This window comes from Gorilla gorilla, chromosome 7, assembly GCF_029281585.2.
Source record: "Gorilla gorilla gorilla isolate KB3781 chromosome 7, NHGRI_mGorGor1-v2.1_pri, whole genome shotgun sequence".
In the NCBI taxonomy this organism is placed as follows: Eukaryota; Metazoa; Chordata; class Mammalia; order Primates; family Hominidae; genus Gorilla; species Gorilla gorilla.
The window spans coordinates 148,398,881-148,416,857 of record NC_073231.2 but is presented as its reverse complement, the minus strand read 5'-3'; the positions used below and the strand labels follow the sequence as shown (position 1 = coordinate 148,416,857).

The window sequence follows — 17,977 nt, the reverse complement described above, 5'->3', positions numbered from 1 at the left end:
CGGGCAGTGCCTGGGTGAGACACCAGCTGCTCTGTCACCTCAGGGCACTTCAGAACCCCCTGCCAGGGGCCCTCCAGGCCCTGCACTCCAGACACAGGCCCAGGCCTCTCCAGGCCCTGCACTCCAGACACAGGCCCAGGCCTCTCCAGGCTCTGCACTCCCCTTCCAGGCCGAGGCCTCTCCAGGCCCTGCACCCCCACGCAGATGCCTCCCCTGCTTCCAGTCTCAGGACAGATCATAGGGAGCTGGGGGTCAGGGCAGCAGGGCTGAAAAGGGAACTCCTGGCTAATGGAAGGTTTTGGAACAAATTCTGGAGTAGGACGCACACTATGCAATTGCTCCTCTGGAGTTCAGCCCTCTGGGAAGCAGGGCCTGGGGAGGTGGGTGGGCCCAGCGGGAGGGTCAGGCCTTCATGCTGAATGAGACCAAGAGAGGTTAGGGGATGGCCCCACTAAATGGTCATGATGCAGCCCAGATAGTGGTGGTGGTCGGTGGGGGGGGGGTGGTCAGTCAGGATGGAGAAGGGGAAGAGGGACAACCGAAGAGCAGAGTCTGCTGAGGGGAACAGGGGCCCTCACGTTGCAGCCTAAGGCATGCAGGTTCGACTCCCGGAAGGACTTCCTGACAGCAAGCTCTATTACTGCTGGATTGGGGCCAGGGAAGTGGGCTGAGAGAGGTGGTTGTGAAGGGCCTTGCCAGAAAGAGCCTCTGGCCTGCCTAGAGACAAAGCCACTTGGTGCAGGGGGTGGGGAAACCTTCTTAGGCTTCCTTCCCCTTCTGGCATTGTTTGTGTCGGCGACAGGAAGGGGAATGAGCAGATAGGAGTTAGGTGCGAAGGAGCTTCCTCCACATCTCAGGAGTGTGGGTGCTGACGAGACGCACAGCGCCTGGGTGGCTGCCACTCCTGTCTGCTCCACCTCCAGGTGACTCAGAGACTCTAGTCATTGTCCTTATGTATCCTTTCTTCCATCTACCCATCCATCCCCCATCCATCCACCATCCATCCATCCACCATCCATCCATCCCCCATCCATCCACCATCCATCCATCCCCCATCCATCCACCATCCATCCGTCTACCATCCATCCATCCCCCAACCATCCACCCACTCATCCACCCATCCATTCATCTACTCATTCATCCATCCACATGTCCATCTATCCATCCATTCATCACTAGCCATCCATCCCCCATTCATCCATCCATTCATCCATCCATCTATCCATCTATCCACCCATCCACCCTTCCACCCATCCATCCTTCCATCTATCCACCCATCCATCCTCCAGACGCTCCCAGTTTATGAGTGAGGAACAGAGTAAGCTGGAAAGATAATAATTTCCAAGCCTATAAGCACCATCATTACAACAGATATTGTGGTGGCTGCTGTCTTGGGCATCACCAGCACCCAAAATCACTCTCCAGCACCATCACCTTCACCACCATCATCATCATTATCATCACCATCATCACCATCATTACCATCATTACCACTATCACCATCATCACCATCACCATCATCACCATCATTACCACTATCACCGTCGCAACCATCACCACCATTATCACCATCAGCACTACTGTCACCATCATTATCATCATCATCATCACAACCACCAGTATCTGCAGCCCCAGATCTGTCCACAAAACTGTCACCACCACCTTTGGCCCCCACAGTGCTCCTGCCAATCACAGTGCCTCCACCATTCTCAGCCCTGCATTTCTCCCTAGGGCAGGTGCCGCTGATGGTGACAGATGGAGGGTGTCAGAGGAGGTGGTCTCAGCTTCACCAGTGACAAGTTGCTGAGGAGAGTGGCACTTATACAAGGAAGCCAAGACAATAGAGTAGACACAAGGCCCCTGAAGATCTTTCTGGCAAACTGTTCAGCCCTGGACTCCACAGGAAAGAAGTAGCTTCGGGTGGAGGCATTGGCAGATGGACATGACACTGGTGTCCACAGGAAAGCAACCCATTGTGGGGAGGGTCAGGGAATTCAAGGTGGGGGAGCTGGGTTGCAGGTACAGCCTCGCTCTCGATGCCTGTGGGACACCAGCCACCCAGAGTCTGCGTGTCCTCACCTACAGACAGAATCATGGTCCCTGCCTTGCTCAGTGTCAAGAGCCCATCACTGCGAGCAGCTGGATGAAGCAGAGGGAAAGCAGCAGAAGTTTGGGAAGAGGCGCCTGTTCCAGCTTGGAGCATCTCCGTGGCCTCTGGCCCAAAGCACTGCCCAGCACAGGGCTCACGACAAGAAGGTGCCTGGGGCAGACACAAGCAGGGCTCAAGGGTTGATGAATCTCCTGGGATGATCCCTGGCCAGCTTCCTGCTCTGAGAGACAGGGGGAAGAGAGCAATTTCTGTGATGCGTCATTGTGAGAGGTCACAGAGTATTGAACAGCTGTGAACACTGGGGTCGGGCAGGACATGGGATATAGCCTCTCCTGGCACAGACATGGCCTTCTGGGAGGGGCGGACCACAGTGAAGGAGAAACGGGACTCTGGCTGAGACTTAGTCTTCACCATGGGGACACTGAGCCCTGCCCCTGATCACACGTTGAGCCCTGACCTTGGCCACTCTGAGCCCTGATTCCGGCCACAGGCTGAACCTTTATTCTGGTCACAGGCTAATCCCTGACCTGGTCACACTGTGAGCCATGACCCTGGCCACACACTGAGCCCTGCCCCTGGTCACTCTGTGTGTCTGACCCCAGTGGCTCACGCTGACCTGAGTTGCTTCCTTCGCATGCAGGGTTGTGTGGCTTGGGTCCTTTCTTGTTATTTGTTGTTTTGTTTTGTTGCAGCTTCTCCTGTTACTGGGTGTGAACATGGGGCCAGGAGGTCAGGGAGCTGGCCAAGAACTTGTTCTGGCCACTCCACAAGGACGGGGTGACCTGAGTGGAAGCCCCACCTCCAGAACCTGCCCCAGGCTCTGTGCTGCCTTCTGCAGGGGAGGAGCTGGGTGCTCAGCGCTTTCTCCACCTGCTCCCAGGGGCCTCCCAGCTTCTTTCCGTAACTTAGGATGAGGAAGGGACTACAGTCCACAGCCTCTCATCTGAAACCCTGGTGCCAAGTGGGATCTGTCCGGGTTAAGAAAGAAGGTGTGATGTGTGTGATATTTCACTTAGTGTCCTGGGAGGGGCATAATAAAGTGCATCAGCATCCCTGCTGCAGAACGTATGCGTGTGTGCGTGCAGCAGTTCAAAGGAGCTTTAGATATGTAGTGTGACTCGGTTTCCATCAGGTTTTGTTGTCCAATCTCGTCAAAACATTCTGGTTTTCTGGGGTGCTCAGATCCACAGCTCAGGGACTGCGCTTCTCAACTGCTGGAACCCGGTGACTTTGCACCATCTCCTCTGGGCTACTGCAGACACACCACCCCGTTCCCGGTCATCTGCTCAACGTCCACCCACTCAATGCAGTCAGTCATGGCCACACGTGACCATCTGTGATCACCCATGGTCACTGTGGTCACTGCACCCTCCAAGCACCTTCCCCGTCCCGCCCTGTCTGCTGGTGAGGACTCTGGGGTCAGGAGTGACAGGGCACAGTTGAGGCTGTAGGGGCGAGGGGGTGCTAGGCTGTAGCCGCCTCTGCGGCTTGGCGCGCATTGCTCTCCAGGCCCAGGCTCTGTGCAGCATTTTCTCCCGGTCCTGGGGCCCTGCAGGGTGCAGCGAACAGTCGGAGGGGGGCCCCTCCTTCCCCGCTATTGTCCCTGCCAGCCTTGTGGCTTCCCCCAACTAGGCTCCCTTCGGGGGCTCAGGCTGCCCCCTGCTGGAGACACAGAGGGAGGCAGGACGTGCATCTCAAAGCTCCTGGGGTGGGAGGAGGGTGTGGGGAAGGAGGGTCCTCCTTCTGGACCGGTGGGGGACGGCCTAGGGGTGTTCACATATGCTCCCCATGCCTCCCTGGACAGACGGGGCCGAGGCCTGGAGACAAGAAGTGCCCCAGCAATGAAGAGGGGACCCAGAACTGTGCCTGCCCCAGGGCAGAAGCAGGAGCAGAGGGCAGAGCCCCAGGTGGGCGGGAAGGAGGTGGGAGCACTGAGAGGGAGGCTTCCTCCCTCCCTTGGAGTCCCTGCCCCCACATGCATTTCCACTGTGTCAGACTGTTTTAAAGAATTGGTGTGCTCATGCTGTCCCTCCTGAAAATGACTCAAGGAACAAGGGGAGTGAAATGTGTCCCCACCATGGGGCCTAAGAGCTGTGTGATGCTCATGTACTGAGAAGGGTCGGGGGGAGCCAAGGGCACCAGCACTTGGGGTTTCCTGAATGTTCCCAGAGTCCCAGGGAGAGGGGACGCCTTGGGAGCCACGTGACCGCTGGCCTGGGAGTCCAAGGCCCAGACGTCCAGGCCCAGGGCAAAGCAGGAGCTGCAGGGCCCACCTGGCCTCCACAGTCCTCCTGGCCCAGGGATGCGGGGACACCAAGGCCAGGCAGAGGACTTCACCCCAGCAGCCAGGGCTGGGTCAGGGCCCCAAGCCGCACAGAGGGAGGCCACACAGAGAGGAGATGGGTTTTTAATTCTTTTTATTGAAGAAAAGAAAAGGAGAGAAAAAATAGATTCCCCCCTGCTTCTTCCTGGAGGGGACTCAGTCCTGCCCCTGGGGGCCATGAGGGTCGGAGGGCTGTGCTCTCCACCTGGGTCTAGGAGGGGCCTAGGGCCCTGGAAGGTGTGGGGAGCTGGCTGCTTCCCGAGGGATGGGGGTGTTTAAAAAACGGTGCCAGGCCGGCCGGGCCAAGCAGGCTGCTCCTCCGCAGCAGGAGCTCAGGTGGGTACCCTGGGACGCTGGCCGCACTGGGCCTGTCCACGGTCCACAGCCGTCCGCCCATCTGCCCGCTGGGCCTCGGCCCGAGGAGGGCAGAGTCTGAGGCACCTTCGGCCTCTGGTGCCCTGTGCCCGCTGGCCGGGCCGCCTCCTGTCCTGCATCTGGCTCTGGTCCCAGCACTGCGGGCCCTGTGCCTGGCCGCCGTCTGAGCGCCCTGAGGCCGGGGTGCGGGCCTGGCCCGCCGCCCGCGAGCGTGTCTGTGCCCGTCTGCGGCAGGAGCGGGCGGAGCAGCATCCCTCCTCCATGGCCCAGTGCGTGGCCGCCGCCCACCCGCTCAGACCTCGGTCTGGAGGTCGATGATGTCCTGGCCCACCAGCGGGATCGTGGCGCCCGACCTCTCCCACTCCACGCTGCGAAGCTCCAGCGGCGACGGCTGCAGCGGCTCCAGCTCCTTCTTCACCCACGTGGGCGTCCCGTGGGCTTTCCGGAGGCTCTCCCAGGGCCTCTTGTTGGGCGTCTGCTGCTTTTCCGGCTGCTGGGTGCCCGTGGTGCAGGAGGGGTGGGGCCCGGAGGGAGAGCCATGAGCCCGAGGAGTAGGGGGGAGGAGGCAGACACGAATCAGTGAGGAAGGGATGGGAGGTGGGGGACAGGGGACAGGGGACAGGATGAGGCTTTCAGGACAAGAGCCCAGAACAGAGCTGGGCAGCGGCAGGCACAGATCCTCTCCCCAGCCTTGGCAGAGGTTGCGAACCCCTCAGTCGGGTCAGGCTGTGGGGACCCTGCCCTGGATTGGCTCCACCCCAATCCAGACCCCTGGCCCCAGGAGCAGGCTCGTGACCGCTCAGCTCCCAGTATGGCCATGGCCTCCAGAGTCTGGCATGGCAGGGTCAGGTCAGCCCTCAGGGATGGGCGAATGAATGAATGAGTGAATGAATGAATGAATGAAGTGCACAAATCCAGGGAAGAAGGGAGATGGCGGCCTGACCTAAGGGCTCTCCCCACCCCGCCCCTCCCTGCCCTCCAGACCTTGCTGTCCGGCCCCAGCACCTCCTTGTCCTTCTCCGCTGCGTGCTGCAGCTTCCGGTTCAGGTCCTGGAACATGTCTTGGTGCCGCTTCCGGGTGTGCATGATCTTCTGCAGGCGGGGTCTGGGCAGTGAGTCCTGGGCCAGGAGGAGGGCATGGCCCATCCTGCCTGCCCCGCCCGTCCCCTGGCTGCCGGGGAGCTGCCTGGCCGTGTGGGAGCCCAGAGCACATCTGGCCCTAAGTGTCTGGTGGGGGGGGACACCAGAACTCACCTCAAAGTCCAGTTCTGCATACCGTGACTTCCGCCGCTGCAGGGAGAAGGGGTTTGCGAACATTCGCCAAGGGTCCCTGACAAGTCCACGCCTCTCCCTGCCTCAGACTGAGGGCATCAGGGACTCACTCGCCCCATGCCTGCCTTCAGGGACCAGGCCAGACCCAGGGGACGTGCCTGGGGGCGCACTGAGGCAGCTCCTCCAGCTATGCGCTGGGTGCCAGCGAGCAGCACCAAGGCTGAGCTGGGGTGTCCGGCTCGCCTGCCCGGGACACACTCCCCAGGATCAAGGAGACCTGAACTTGGGGCCACATGGCTGGGTCCCCTGACAGATAACTCAGGGACACAGGGCAGCATCACCAGAGGCCAGGAGCCAGGTGGTGAGAGCATATCCTGTGGGGACGGGCTCCCCCAAAAACCACATCCTACAGGCTGACTGAGGCCGGGTCAGCTGCAGGCTCCAGGCTGACCTAGGCAGGTACGTGCTGCCAGGCTGCCCCAAGGGCTGGACTAGCGACTGTGCGAGGTGCAGGTCCTGCTCCGTGGGTCCAGACTGTGGGTCCCTGAGCCCCTTTGAAACGGGGTGAGACCACCCTGCCAAGCCTAGGGTGGGGACCACACGGCAGACATACTCAGCACACCCAGCAGGGCCAGGGGTCGGGGGTGTAGCTAGGAGGCAGAGCCAGCCCGCCCCGCTGACTGCGTGGGGGTCCCACCCAGCAGGGGTGACCCAGCTGCTGCAGCCCTGCCCTCGCTGGCTGGGGTGCGGCCCACCCCTGCCCCCCTCACCTCCAGGGAGCTCACAGACAAGGTGGCGACATTCTCATTCTTGGTGCTGGGCCCCGTGCTGGGTCCCGGATGGGCGGCAGGCTCCCCGGGATCCCCCAGGCTGGGGGGTGCTGGCTCCAGATTGGGCGGTGGGGGCAGGGGCTGCTGGGGAGGTGGTGGCGGTGGGGGCGGAGGCGGTGGGGGCTGGGCAGGGGGTGCCTCGGGGGGCCCGCCGCTGGGGGGCTGGCGGGAGGGCGGGCTGCGGGCGGGGAGGCTGGCCTCGGGGGCCGTGCTGAGGTGGATGAGGCGGGTCTGCGGCATCTGGTCAATGTGGATGCTGTACTTGGGCTCCTCCTTGGGCTTGGGCCGCAGTGTGGCCGTGGCCGTGGGCAGGATCACGTAGCTCGTGTCCAGAGCCTTCTCCTGGGCCCGGCTCAGCTCTGAGTCCAGCTTCTTGAAGATGTCCCCGTCACCGACGAAGGAGGACTTGGGCGCCTTGTCCCTCTTGAGGGTCAGTGAGTGGTTGGGGAAATCGGGCAGGGGCCCGCCGGGGTAGCGGGGTGAGCCGTGCAGGTGCAGCTTGGACACGTTGGCCGGCAGGCTGTTGAAATTGGTGGGCGGCCCCTTGGCATGGGCCAGCTTCAGCTTCTCCTCCTCGGGCAGAGACGGCCGCTTCAGTGTGCCCGTGATGGTGGCAGTGCGGCAGGCCGCGATGTCCTTGTTCAGCACTGCAGGGGCCGCGGGGGAGACAGCGGGGACAGGTGTGGGGGTGAGGATGGCGTAGGACGGTCCCCAGCAGGAGAGGGGCCCAGTCTGCCCTGCGAGGCCGTCACCTCCTGGGAGACCCCGGCCAGGTCCTGTTCGGTACCGATCGGAGGGCCGACTGCAGGTACCACCCTACCCAAGCCTGGCGCTACGGCCCCTAGGGTTCCTGTGTCCTCAGATAAGGCTGCCACACAGGGTGGCCCTCTCCACTGGCCCCAAGAAGACAAATGGCTGTCACCCACACACTGCCGTCCCCAGCGCTGAGAAGAGCAGGCGAGGGCGGCCTTGACTCCCGGAAGCACAGGGACGCAGGCAGAACGGTCTGTTCTGGTGGCAGAGCCCAGCCGGCCCTCCAATGCTCCCGACGCCCATGGCCCTGGGCCTTGTGTGGGTGGGGGGCAGTGTGCGGGAGCCCAGTGGTACTGAGTGCAGCCACGAGGCCCTGGCCCTCTGTCACGGCCCTTCCTGCATCGCTGCCCCTGGGGCCTGCAAGCCTCCCCGCTCTGCCCTGAGGGCCGCCTGGTCCCTGGAGAGAGGTCCCCATACCCAGACACCTCTGATTCTGTCTCTGGTCAGTTGCAAGGGGCCCAGCCGCCTTGACCTCTGAGTGGGGCTCCAGTTTGCCCCCGACTTCCTGTCAATGAATCTAGCCCCTACTGGCTGGCGGAGAGCCCCAAGCTGACTCTGACCCAGCCACCTGCCCCTGACAGAGGGGTGCCCACCCTCCACACCCCTCCTTTCTCCAAGCCCCAGTCTCCAAAGATCCAGACCCCAGGGCCCTTACTGGGAAGCCCGGCCTGCCCCGTGTCCTGCCCCGTGCAGGCTGGCAGATGGTTACCCACCATGCCAAGCCAGCCCTGGGTGCCTGTGTTCACCAGCTGCTCCCTTCAGCCACCTTGCCAGGCACACAGGCCCCAGGGTCACCAATGCCCCCTGAGCTGCCTAGCCAGGGGTCACTCTCTCTCCCGAACACAGGCTTCCCCGTCCCCCTCAGAGCTCAGCAGGCCATGCTCCCGGCCTGGTCCTCTCCTCCACCCTCTGGACAGTAACACCCTGTGCCCATCTTCAGCCCCGCCCCTCCCCTCGTCCCTACCCAAGAGTGACCCGTCATCCTCCCCGTCAGACCCACATGCCCCACCCAGACAGCCACAGCACTCTCGGGACGCACATCCCCAAGGCCCCCCCACCCCACACAGACCCTGGGGCTCCCGACCTCCCACACACCTCACACTTTGCTCCCCACAAGGCAGAACGAGTGCCTGGCACGTGAGGGGTCTATGTGCCTCCCTCGCATGTACCCACCTTGGGGCACAATAAAAGCCAAGCTCCCCCCAGGCCCAGGACCCTCGCTGGCACCCCCCCCCCCTCCCGCTCTGAGGAAGCTCCCAGGCGCTCAGCACCAGCTGCTCATGGCATGGCGCATCCACCAGCTGCATGTGATCCAGAAGGCGCTGTAGCCAGCGCATGAATGAGAGGGAATCGGGGCTCAGAGAGGCCCACATACACCCAAGCCACCTGAGGCCCCAAGTCCTAGGGTCACCCCTCTGAGAGGCTGTGGGACTGGTTCACAGGAGACCCCAAGGGGGCAGAAGGTGCTTTTTGTCCAGCTCCCATTCAGCCCAGCCCCGAAGTCACTTCCTCCAGAAAGCCCTTCTGGGGCCCAACTGGCACCAGCACACACTCCCCACCTGGGGCTGTCCCAGCTCCTCTGCCAGGGCTGTCTCTAGAGAAGGCGCTCTTCAAATATCTAAATGACCAGAGGGAGCATGGTCCATTGGCCTCTCCACAGCTCAGAAAGCCACTGCCTGTCACTGCCTCAGGACCTGGTTCACAGAACAGTGGTGGGGACAGAAACAGACCCTCGCTGTCTGATGCTTGGGGATGGGGGGCGGAGCTTCCTTTATTGGGCAGTCGTTCCTTTTTTGCACTTGGTTCCAGGAAGCTCAGCACCAGCCGGCGGCTCCATGGTGGGTCCTTCTCCCCGCCTTCCTCTTGCTCCCCGTTGTCCCCCTAGCCTGAAAGCCCCACTCACTTCTGCCCCTGCTGGGACTGGCAATGAGGAAATGAAGGTGGCACAGAACACAGGTGCTAGAGGGGGGTGGGCAGGAGGCAGGTGGGGGGAGTGGCACTAGGGTGGGGCTGTGCTCCTCGCTGGGGCCACGACAGAGGAAGAGATGTCAGGTGGGCAGCGGACGCAGCCAGGGGCTCCACAGGCACCTGCTCAGCAGGAGTGCCAGGGCAGTGTTCTGGAAGCTTCTGATCATGCCCCATGGACCCTCCTTCGGCCTCAGGAAGTGGGCAGGGGTGGAAGGCTGGGCCCCCAGGGCAGGTCCCCTGGGTCCGGGTGGGCCTGACGGTGTGGCTGGGTGTGGGTGGGGGCAGCAGGAGTGGACAGGGATGGGTGATGTGAGGGATGCACAGGCGGAGGCGTGGAGTGGAGCCGTGCAGGGGGCCGGGCTGCCACTGTCCTCTCACCTGTCGGGCGCTCACCTGATCTACAGGCCAGATCCACGTCCTTCTCGAAGTCGGTCTGTAGGACAGAGACAACAAGGCAGGGTGAGCGCCTCTGGGAGCGGGGGTGTGTGCACGCGTGCACAGACTGCTCGGGAGGGCCATGGTGCTCCTGCTGCCCTGAGGAACCCCTGTCCATGTCCACAGCCCAGTGCCCCACGTGCGCGACCATGCCTCCCCATGCACCTGCCTGTGTGGTGGGCGTTTGTGTCTCTGGGTGGATGCGTGTGTGAGTGTGAGTATGCGTGCGTGTTTGTGGATATGTCTGTGTATAAGTGGGTGAATTTGTGTCCCTGTGTTTGCGTGTGGATTCAGGTGTTTGTAAACGTGAGAGAATGCATCTGAGTGTTTTGTACACGTACATGCGTATTTCTGTATGTGGCTGTGTGTTTCTGAGGTGTGTGTGAGACTGTTTGTGAGGCACACATGTGTGCTCTCTCCAAGGCATCTGGGAGCTGATGACCTCCTGCTTCCTCTGGTCTCATCTCTCCCCGCAGGCCTCAGGAATGGCTCTGGGCCTGCGGCACCAGAACTCTCCCCCTTGGTCCCCCACATCCCACCAAGGGGGCCCCATCCAGGGTCTGGGGAGGGAGAGGTGGTGGGGGGGCGATGTTGAACATGCAATTCAGGGCCAAGGCCGGCACCCACCACCCTCAGGCAGCCACACCAAGCTGACAGTCAGCTGGGGAGGCAGGAGTGGGCGGCCCAGACCCGCCCTCAGGGAGCTCAGGACCTGCCCACGCCTGGGACTGTCCTTCTCCAGGGGCCCTGGGGCTCCAGGGGACAGGCCCACCCTTCACTGAAAACCTGGAGGTTTCTTCCCTGCAAATTCAGGGGTTGGTTTGGCTGGAGACAACAAAATCTTCCCCCTGGGATCAGAGGTCAGGCCAGGAGAAACGCTGGGGGAGGGGGAAGCTGTGTCCCAAAGTGACAAGCTAGCCACTGGAGGACACCTGCTCCCTGGTTGATGGAGACACTGAGGCACAGAGACGTGAGGGGCCTGCCTGGACGTCACCCAAGAGCCGAAGTGGCTGTCTCTCACTGAAGGACCTCACCCTCACCCGGGGCTGGACATGCCATCTGCTGAGGCCCTGCCTGTGAGCTTCACAACCACCGTGAGGTGGCTGGGCACCCCAGGACCCAGCGAGCACCTCCCGCGTACCAGCCGTGCAGAGTTCACCAGGGGCGTGGCCTGAGCCCAGAAAGGTGGCATGATGAGGCAAGAGTCAAGGAGGGCTCCCTGGAGGAGGGGACCCACGGGAGTGCACAGGGTGGGCAACACCTGGGGTGGAAGCTTGTGTGAAGGACACAGGGGCAGGAGCAAGACCAGCACAGCTGAGGGTTCTGCACAGGACCAGGCCAGGGCGTGGATGTTGTCCTGAGGCCTGGAGGGTGGAGAAGGGGGCCTGGCTCCACCCTGTGTGCCAGCCCCTGGGTGCAGAAGCAGGAGGTCTAGTGACGGGTGTGGGTGGGAGCAGACTTGGTGACGAGGAGCCCACCACGGTCCTGGCTGAGCCCCAGGGGCACAGGGCTGCAGGAGGAAGATGCTGAGGTCGAGGTGTGAAGAGTTGAGGCTCCACAGGGGGCTGCTGGGGGCCCTTACATAGGAACCACCACTCGGGCCGCCCTCCCAGGGCCTGTGCGTGTCGTGGGAACGCTGTGCTGTAAAGAGGACAGGCGCAGGCACAGATGCAGGCACAGGCAGGGGCGGGGGGTGCAGAACACACGGCTGAGGACACCAGGATGGGCAGGGGGAGGGCAGAGAGCCCAGAGAAGGTGAAGGCAGGATGGCCAGGGGCCACAAGGAAGGGTCACCCTGCAGGGGCTGAGGACTGGGCAGCACCCAGGGAGCACCAGGGAGGCAGCAGGTGGGAATATGCGGGGTAGGGGCAGGGGATGGGCAGGCTAGGCTGGACCCCTAGGTGCCAGCTGAGCAGGACATTCCTGGGTGGGGATGGAGGGCACTGAGGGTGGGCCTGGGAGGTGTAAGGATGGGGACCTTGAGTTGAGGGCTGGGATGCTCAGAGGGTGGTGTCCAGCCAGACGGGCACTGCTGCCAGTGGGGGTGAGTGTGGGGTGGATGCCAGCCTCCGCTGAGACCTCCAAACTCATCAGCTCAGGCCTTCCCAGCTGGAAACCCCAGACCAGGGGGTTCCACTTGGCGAGCCTCAGTTTCCCCAACTGCACACTGGGTTCAGAGCTCCTCTCAGCAGGGTTGCTGGGGCCTAGGGGAGCTTGGGGCACGGTGAGGGCCTGGAGGCACTCGGCGGGGGTACGAGGCAGGTGGGGCAGCCTGAGTCCCCGGGCCCTAAGTCCTACCATGAGCTGGGCGTGGCCGTTCTGGAAGGAGCCCCCTGAGTCCCCGTTGCCCTCCTCCTGCCGGTCAACCACACGGCATTTCACAGCATCCTGGACCTGGGGAGGGAGAGCCGAGCACCTCAGTGGCAGCCACGCCCCCACCCTGCGCCAGCGCCAGATCAGATGAGCAGCACTTGTAGGGGGGCAGGCGTCTCGGGGAAGGGCAGGGCCGGTCAGCAGGAGGCCTCCTCACAGGGCCACCTCTGGTCTGCTGAGTCATGACCCACTGGGTGGAGAAGGGGAAAAGAGACCCCAGGAGGGGAACAGCCTACCCCTCTCCTGTCTGAGATTCTCTCTACCAAGCTCCCAGCCACCGAGAGCTGCTGCAGGCCCTTGGGCCAGAGTCTGCCTGCGATAACCTGACCTGACCTGCAGCGGGCCGAAGATGTCCCTGGACCTGGCCTGCATCTCCAGCAGCCTCAACGTTGTTGCCTCCTCTGAGCCAGTGGAAAGCCTGGCCCTCACTGCCCTGGGAGTGTGGGGTGCTATGCCAGGGTCCCTGAGCCCGGCCCCTCCCCAGAGCCACCCCACTGGGAACAGCACTCTGTCAAGGGGGATTTCACCCTTCACGGCCACCCACTCTTCAGGGGGGACAGTGGTGAGGATGGCAGCAGACTCTGTAGGAGGGGCTACAGGGTAAGACCAGCGGCCAGCAGAGCTTATGGACAGGGAACTCCCAAGGAGGTAAAGACTGGATATCCAGGAGACATCATCTAGGAATGCCAACTGTCCCTCCCGTGGGGCCGGCAGCCACCTCCTGCGGGCTGCTCTGGGCAGCACACTGACACTCCGGTGGTAACAGTGTATAAAGGGAATCCTTGGGGGTGGTGGGGGGCATGAAAGCACAGAGGGCTTCCTGGAGGAGGCATCCAAACAGAAGTTGGCAGAGGCAGAAAGAGGGCAAGCTGAGGCTCCTGGCTTCCAGGCACCCTCCTACCTACCCACCCACTCAACCACGGACCTGTGGCCCCGTTCCCTCACCTAGTGCTCTGCTTCATGCTGCTGGGGGGCTGAGCACACCCAGCCCACCCCTCTCATCAGGCAGATGGGGACCGAGGCCCAAAGCGGGCGAGAGAATTGTCCGTGGCCACACAGCTGGTCAGAGGCAGGGCCAGGCCTGGAAGCCAGGGTCTCAGTGGCCTCTGACCCCCGGACACCAGCTAAGGACTCCAGGCTGCCACAGCAGGTGTGCCTTCCTGCCATCCTCTCCCTCATGGATCTGCCCCGCAAATGCCTACTGGGCACCTACTGTGTGCCCGGTCCCACAGGCAGGTAGGGAAGTGCTCTCTGTGGGCAAGCAGAGGGGCTGGGGCTCCCCAAGTCCCTCTGGTACCCTTTCCAGGAACACCCGAGCCAGCCTCAGCCCAGGAGGCCCCGGCTTCATGGGCAGACGAGGGACTGACTTGCCCACCTGCAGGAGTGTCCCAGGCCACAGGGCTGGCTGGGCTGCCCGGCACGGCCTCCACCTGGCCCAGCCTCCTCAGCATGCTCTGCAGCCCTGGCCACCACCCCCGAGGCTGAGGACCTGGGTAGGCAAGGCCCCTTGCTACCAGGCCCAGGCGGAAGCCATCTCTGGGCAGGACCTTGAAGGCCCCGCAGCACGGCGCCCACACGCAGGGGCTGGGAGCTCACTGGGGGCTTCGGGGAAGTCTGGCCCTGGTGTCCTCTGTCCCCGCCCACCATAGGAGCATGCTGGGTCCCCTCCTTCCCTGACCCCATTTGCCAACCATGAGGCTTCTTGCACATCTGAGACCCCCAGTGCCAGCCCTCTGCTCCAGCTGGCCCTGGGCTCTGCCTCCCTGGAGCCCCTCCTCTCCGCTGTCTCCTTTGTAGCTCCCGTCACCGGTCAGTTGGTCCTTGGGGATTTGCCTAATTGTTTGAGAAATATCTCCAATTTCCGTCTTTTCTATTTTGTGAGATATTTTGCCTCCATTTTCCTTCTACTGAGCTTTGAGCTGCTCTCTGTTTTTAATTTCCACAAGGCTCTTTTTGTTCCTTTTTCATAGGCTACTGTTCTTGTTTCACAGAAGCCAGGCGCTGGGGGCCAGGAGTGTGGCCTCAGACAAGAACCGCCTGGCCTCAAATCCCAGCCATGGTGATGAGCTCCTGTGACGAGCTCCCTGGAGCTGTCCTGTCTGTGGAATGGAGCAGGTGGCACCTGCTTTAGAAGCTGTCATGAGATTCACTAACACGAGTTCATTGCTGGGACCAGGGCCTGGCCCATGTGGCGTGCACCAGGGTGAGCGGCTTCTCCGAGGTGAGGATAAGAAGGGGCCACTGAGGTTTCTCCTTCCTGGGCTGCCTCTGTCCCCACGCTATTTTCCTGCTTGTCTGGTTGGGTTGCAACTCCAACAGGAGCTCTGCTGTCCTCATCAGGAGCTGCTGGGATGTAAGTGTGGAGCACTGCCCGACTGGTACAGGAGCCGTTTCACTGCTGGACATCAGAACTCCGGCTCTTCCTCCTCCTGTCTTTCCTCGAAGTCAGATTGCCTTGAGAGGGGCGTTCACACCTCCCCGCAGAGGTCTGGGTCTGGGAGGCCTGCGCTGACACGTGACCCAGGCTCAGCACATCCACTTCCCCGACTTGTTTCCAGGCGGCATCCCCATCTTCAGCTGTGCCGGCTGCCCCAGGCCAGAGCCCCTCTGTTCACTCTGCCCAGAGAGTGAGGCCCAGGCCGCGGAGGCCAAGAGGGCAGCCCTGCCCTTCCAGGCTGGGATGGAAATCGCCACCTAAGGCCGGAAAACCAGGCCTCCCACGCCTGACCTTCCTGTGGCAGCCAGAGATCCTGGGGAGGGGGCGGGCCCCACTCCTGACACCGTCTGGCTCCCCGCAGCTGGCAGAAGCCTGGGCTGTCTCCAGTTAGCTGGGACCGCACCTCTCATCCTGCTTCCCCGCCTACCGGCTCCCCTGCTGTCGGCTTCTCCTGTATTCTTCATCCTCGGGAACCTGTGTGCTTTTCAACAGCCCCTCTGCCGTCTCTCCAGGGGGACCCAGGAAGAGGGAGGTGGCCGCCCCACTCCTGGGCCTTCCGCCCTCCTGGCGCTGATCTGGAAGCAGGTGTCCTACGCCACCCAGGTCGACATGCATGCTTTCCCACATTCCAGCCTCCGCAAGAGCATCCCAATCGTGGCCACCAGCCAGGCGGTAGTTGGGATGTAGTTTGGTGAAAACCTTCTAGTGACACCTTCTGGAAAGATCCAGAAAACGCCGGAAGCAGGAGTCTCTATTGCCCTGGAAGCTGTCTACTTCTGCTGCCAGCTTCCTCACTCCTGTAGGCCCCTTGAGGATGGGGGCCCCATGTGCCTTCGTCCCCCACGCCCCCAAGCCAGTGTGGGCGCAGGGCATCCTTGGGAAGGTGCTGCACTGCCTGGGCCACTCCCAGGGAGAGTGGGGTGGACACGCTCACCTGCAGGCCCCGCTCTGTGGACCACCGAGGCCTGCAGATGTGTCAGGGTCATGGATGCTGCGCCTACCCACAATCTCCCTGCCGAGGTCCTCAGGGAAGGAGGAGGCCACTCGGCAGCCCCAGGACCCCACAGGAGCCCGGCCCAACAGAGGCTGCCTCACCCACCTCTCTACGGAGGATACAGTGCACCATGACGATGACGAAGCCCTCCAGCGAGTCGAAGACAGCGAAGAGGATCTGGAAGAGGGCGGAGCGGCGGTCGGTGACGGCGAGCACAGCCGACATCCAGGTCAGCGCCAGCAGCGGCAGCACCACGCAGGAGCTCCACAGGGAGGCCCTGGGGATGGAGGGCGTCAGCGCTGCCGCCCCCGCCCCTGCCCCCGGGGACACCCTGCCCTGAACCCTGCATCTCCAGGCCTTGGTGGGGACCCAGCCCTAAGTCCCCGTCTCTGTCTCTGGGGGCCTGGGCCAAGCAGCCCTTCCTCTCTGGGGTGAGTCTCCCTAGGGGTCCACCACTGCCCAGGCTGCGTCTGCACCCTCTCTCCTCCCCAAGACTCCCCCAATCCTGTCCCACACTCTGCCCCTCCCCTCTCAAGCCCTTCCCCCAGGCTGGGGAGGAGCCCACCATCAACACTGAGGTCCCAGCACCCCCTCCCCAAGCCCAAGGTCTCTGAGTGGGCCCAAAGACTCAGGAGGGAGGTCCTGGGAAGCTGGGCAAGGGGGAAGGGCTCTTTGGGAAGATCCAGGCTCCTGACAGTCTAGGAGGTGACAGGGGAAGGGAGACAGGCTGGAGAGGGATGGGCTATCTGGTGTGGGGTGGGCCAAGGAGGATCCCCTGGTCCAGGACCCTCAGACAGCCCACAGGCCCCAGGCGAGGGGTCCAGGCCCTGAAGGGCAGAGCAAGATGGCCATGGTGGGGAGGGGAGGGTGGAGCCCAGAACTCAGAGACCTGGAGAGAGAGAAGCTTAGAGGGAATGAGATGAGGACAGACAGACGGCCAAGGCCAGCAGGGGAGGAGCAGAGGAGAGACAGAGACAGACGGCAACAGACAGACTGACAGGCGCCTCCTCCTCTTCGTGGGCCAGCTCCGCCCATGCCTCCTGAGCCCCAGCGGCCACCTGCCTGTAGACCCTTCCTGCTGCCTCTGCCGCTCAGTGCCACCCCCTCCCAGGAGGTCCTCCAGGAGCCTCACAGCAGCCCTCGCCCTTGCAGCCCAGCCTCGCTGGGAGCAGTGAAGGCCTGGGCCCCTCTCCACATCCACCCACTGGGTTCCGCCCGTGGCCTCTGAGCCTGTGCTCTCCTCCTCACAGTGGGGACACCAACCTGCTTCCCGGGGCTGTGGAACACAGACAGAGGCCAGCAGGACCCCGGCTGTAGTGAGTGCTCGGGAGGTGGCCCTGTGCCTGCCCGCAGGGGGCCCCACAGCCTGCAGGACTGTCATCACCACCCGGAATGGGTGCTGGCGCCAGCTTCCCTCCTCCCCTCCTCCTACACAGGGGGAGCTAGGGCAGGAGGACTGAATAGGGAGTAGGGGGCCCAGGTGTGCGGTCGGAATGCCAGGCAGGAGCTGGCACACCAGGGCTGGCAGGAGAGACGCTGGAATGACCTGGAGTCTGCCAGGACAAGGGCCTCCAAAACCACACGCTCTGCTCCTCAGCCCTCTCTAGTGTGGCTTGGCCACCAATGCTGCTCCCACCCCTAGTGCAGGACACCTGTGCAGGGCCCAGCCCCCAAGGGATATCTGTGTCGTCATCTCTCAGGACCTCTCAGCAGGCACAGCCAGCCATGCCTGCCTCCTGGACTCTCTTCCTCCTCTCCTCCACCCGGCCCTCTACCCCAGGCCTTGGTCTGCTTTTCTTCAGTGATGCTGTCAGGCGGTGATCTGTCTGGCCCCAGCCTCAGGCACGACCACATACCCATGGCTAGGACACGTGCAGGCCCAGAGCCCGGAGCAGCACCAGGACAGAGGGCCTGGTCCTGCATGGCCAGTGCCTCCGGGTCTCAGGGTACGGTGGCCCTGGCCACGCACCTGCCCCTCCTGCTCTTGGACATAGGATGGGCTCTAACAGCCTCATGGGACTCCTTCTTCCCTGTACAACTTTGGAGT

The 17,977-nt window shown here is 62.8% G+C and overlaps 1 protein-coding gene across 17 annotated transcripts in view; it reads right to left on the bottom strand.

Annotated features, from left to right (window-relative positions):
• Positions 1 to 4,510: 4,510 nt before the first annotated feature.
• ADGRB1 (adhesion G protein-coupled receptor B1) overlaps positions 4,511 to 17,977 on the bottom strand; it is a 94,977-nt gene continuing 81,510 nt past the window's right edge. For 4 of the 17 annotated variants that reach the window (XM_055347925.2, XM_055347923.2, XM_055347936.2 and 1 more), the window contains 7 exons: positions 16,036 to 16,207; positions 12,425 to 12,520; positions 10,070 to 10,124; positions 6,851 to 7,557; positions 6,063 to 6,098; positions 5,793 to 5,927; positions 4,511 to 5,301 (listed from right to left, as the gene is read on the bottom strand). In XM_055347925.2, the coding sequence (XP_055203900.2) occupies positions 5,101 to 5,301; positions 5,793 to 5,927; positions 6,063 to 6,098; positions 6,851 to 7,557; positions 10,070 to 10,124; positions 12,425 to 12,520; positions 16,036 to 16,207 (1,402 nt within the window). In that variant the 3' untranslated portion in view covers positions 4,511 to 5,100. The remainder of the gene's footprint in view (positions 5,302 to 5,792; positions 5,928 to 6,062; positions 6,099 to 6,850; positions 7,558 to 10,069; positions 10,125 to 12,424; positions 12,521 to 16,035; positions 16,208 to 17,977) is intronic. The other 13 variants (XM_055347938.2, XM_055347937.2, XM_055347940.2 and 10 more) reach the window with 11 other exon arrangements.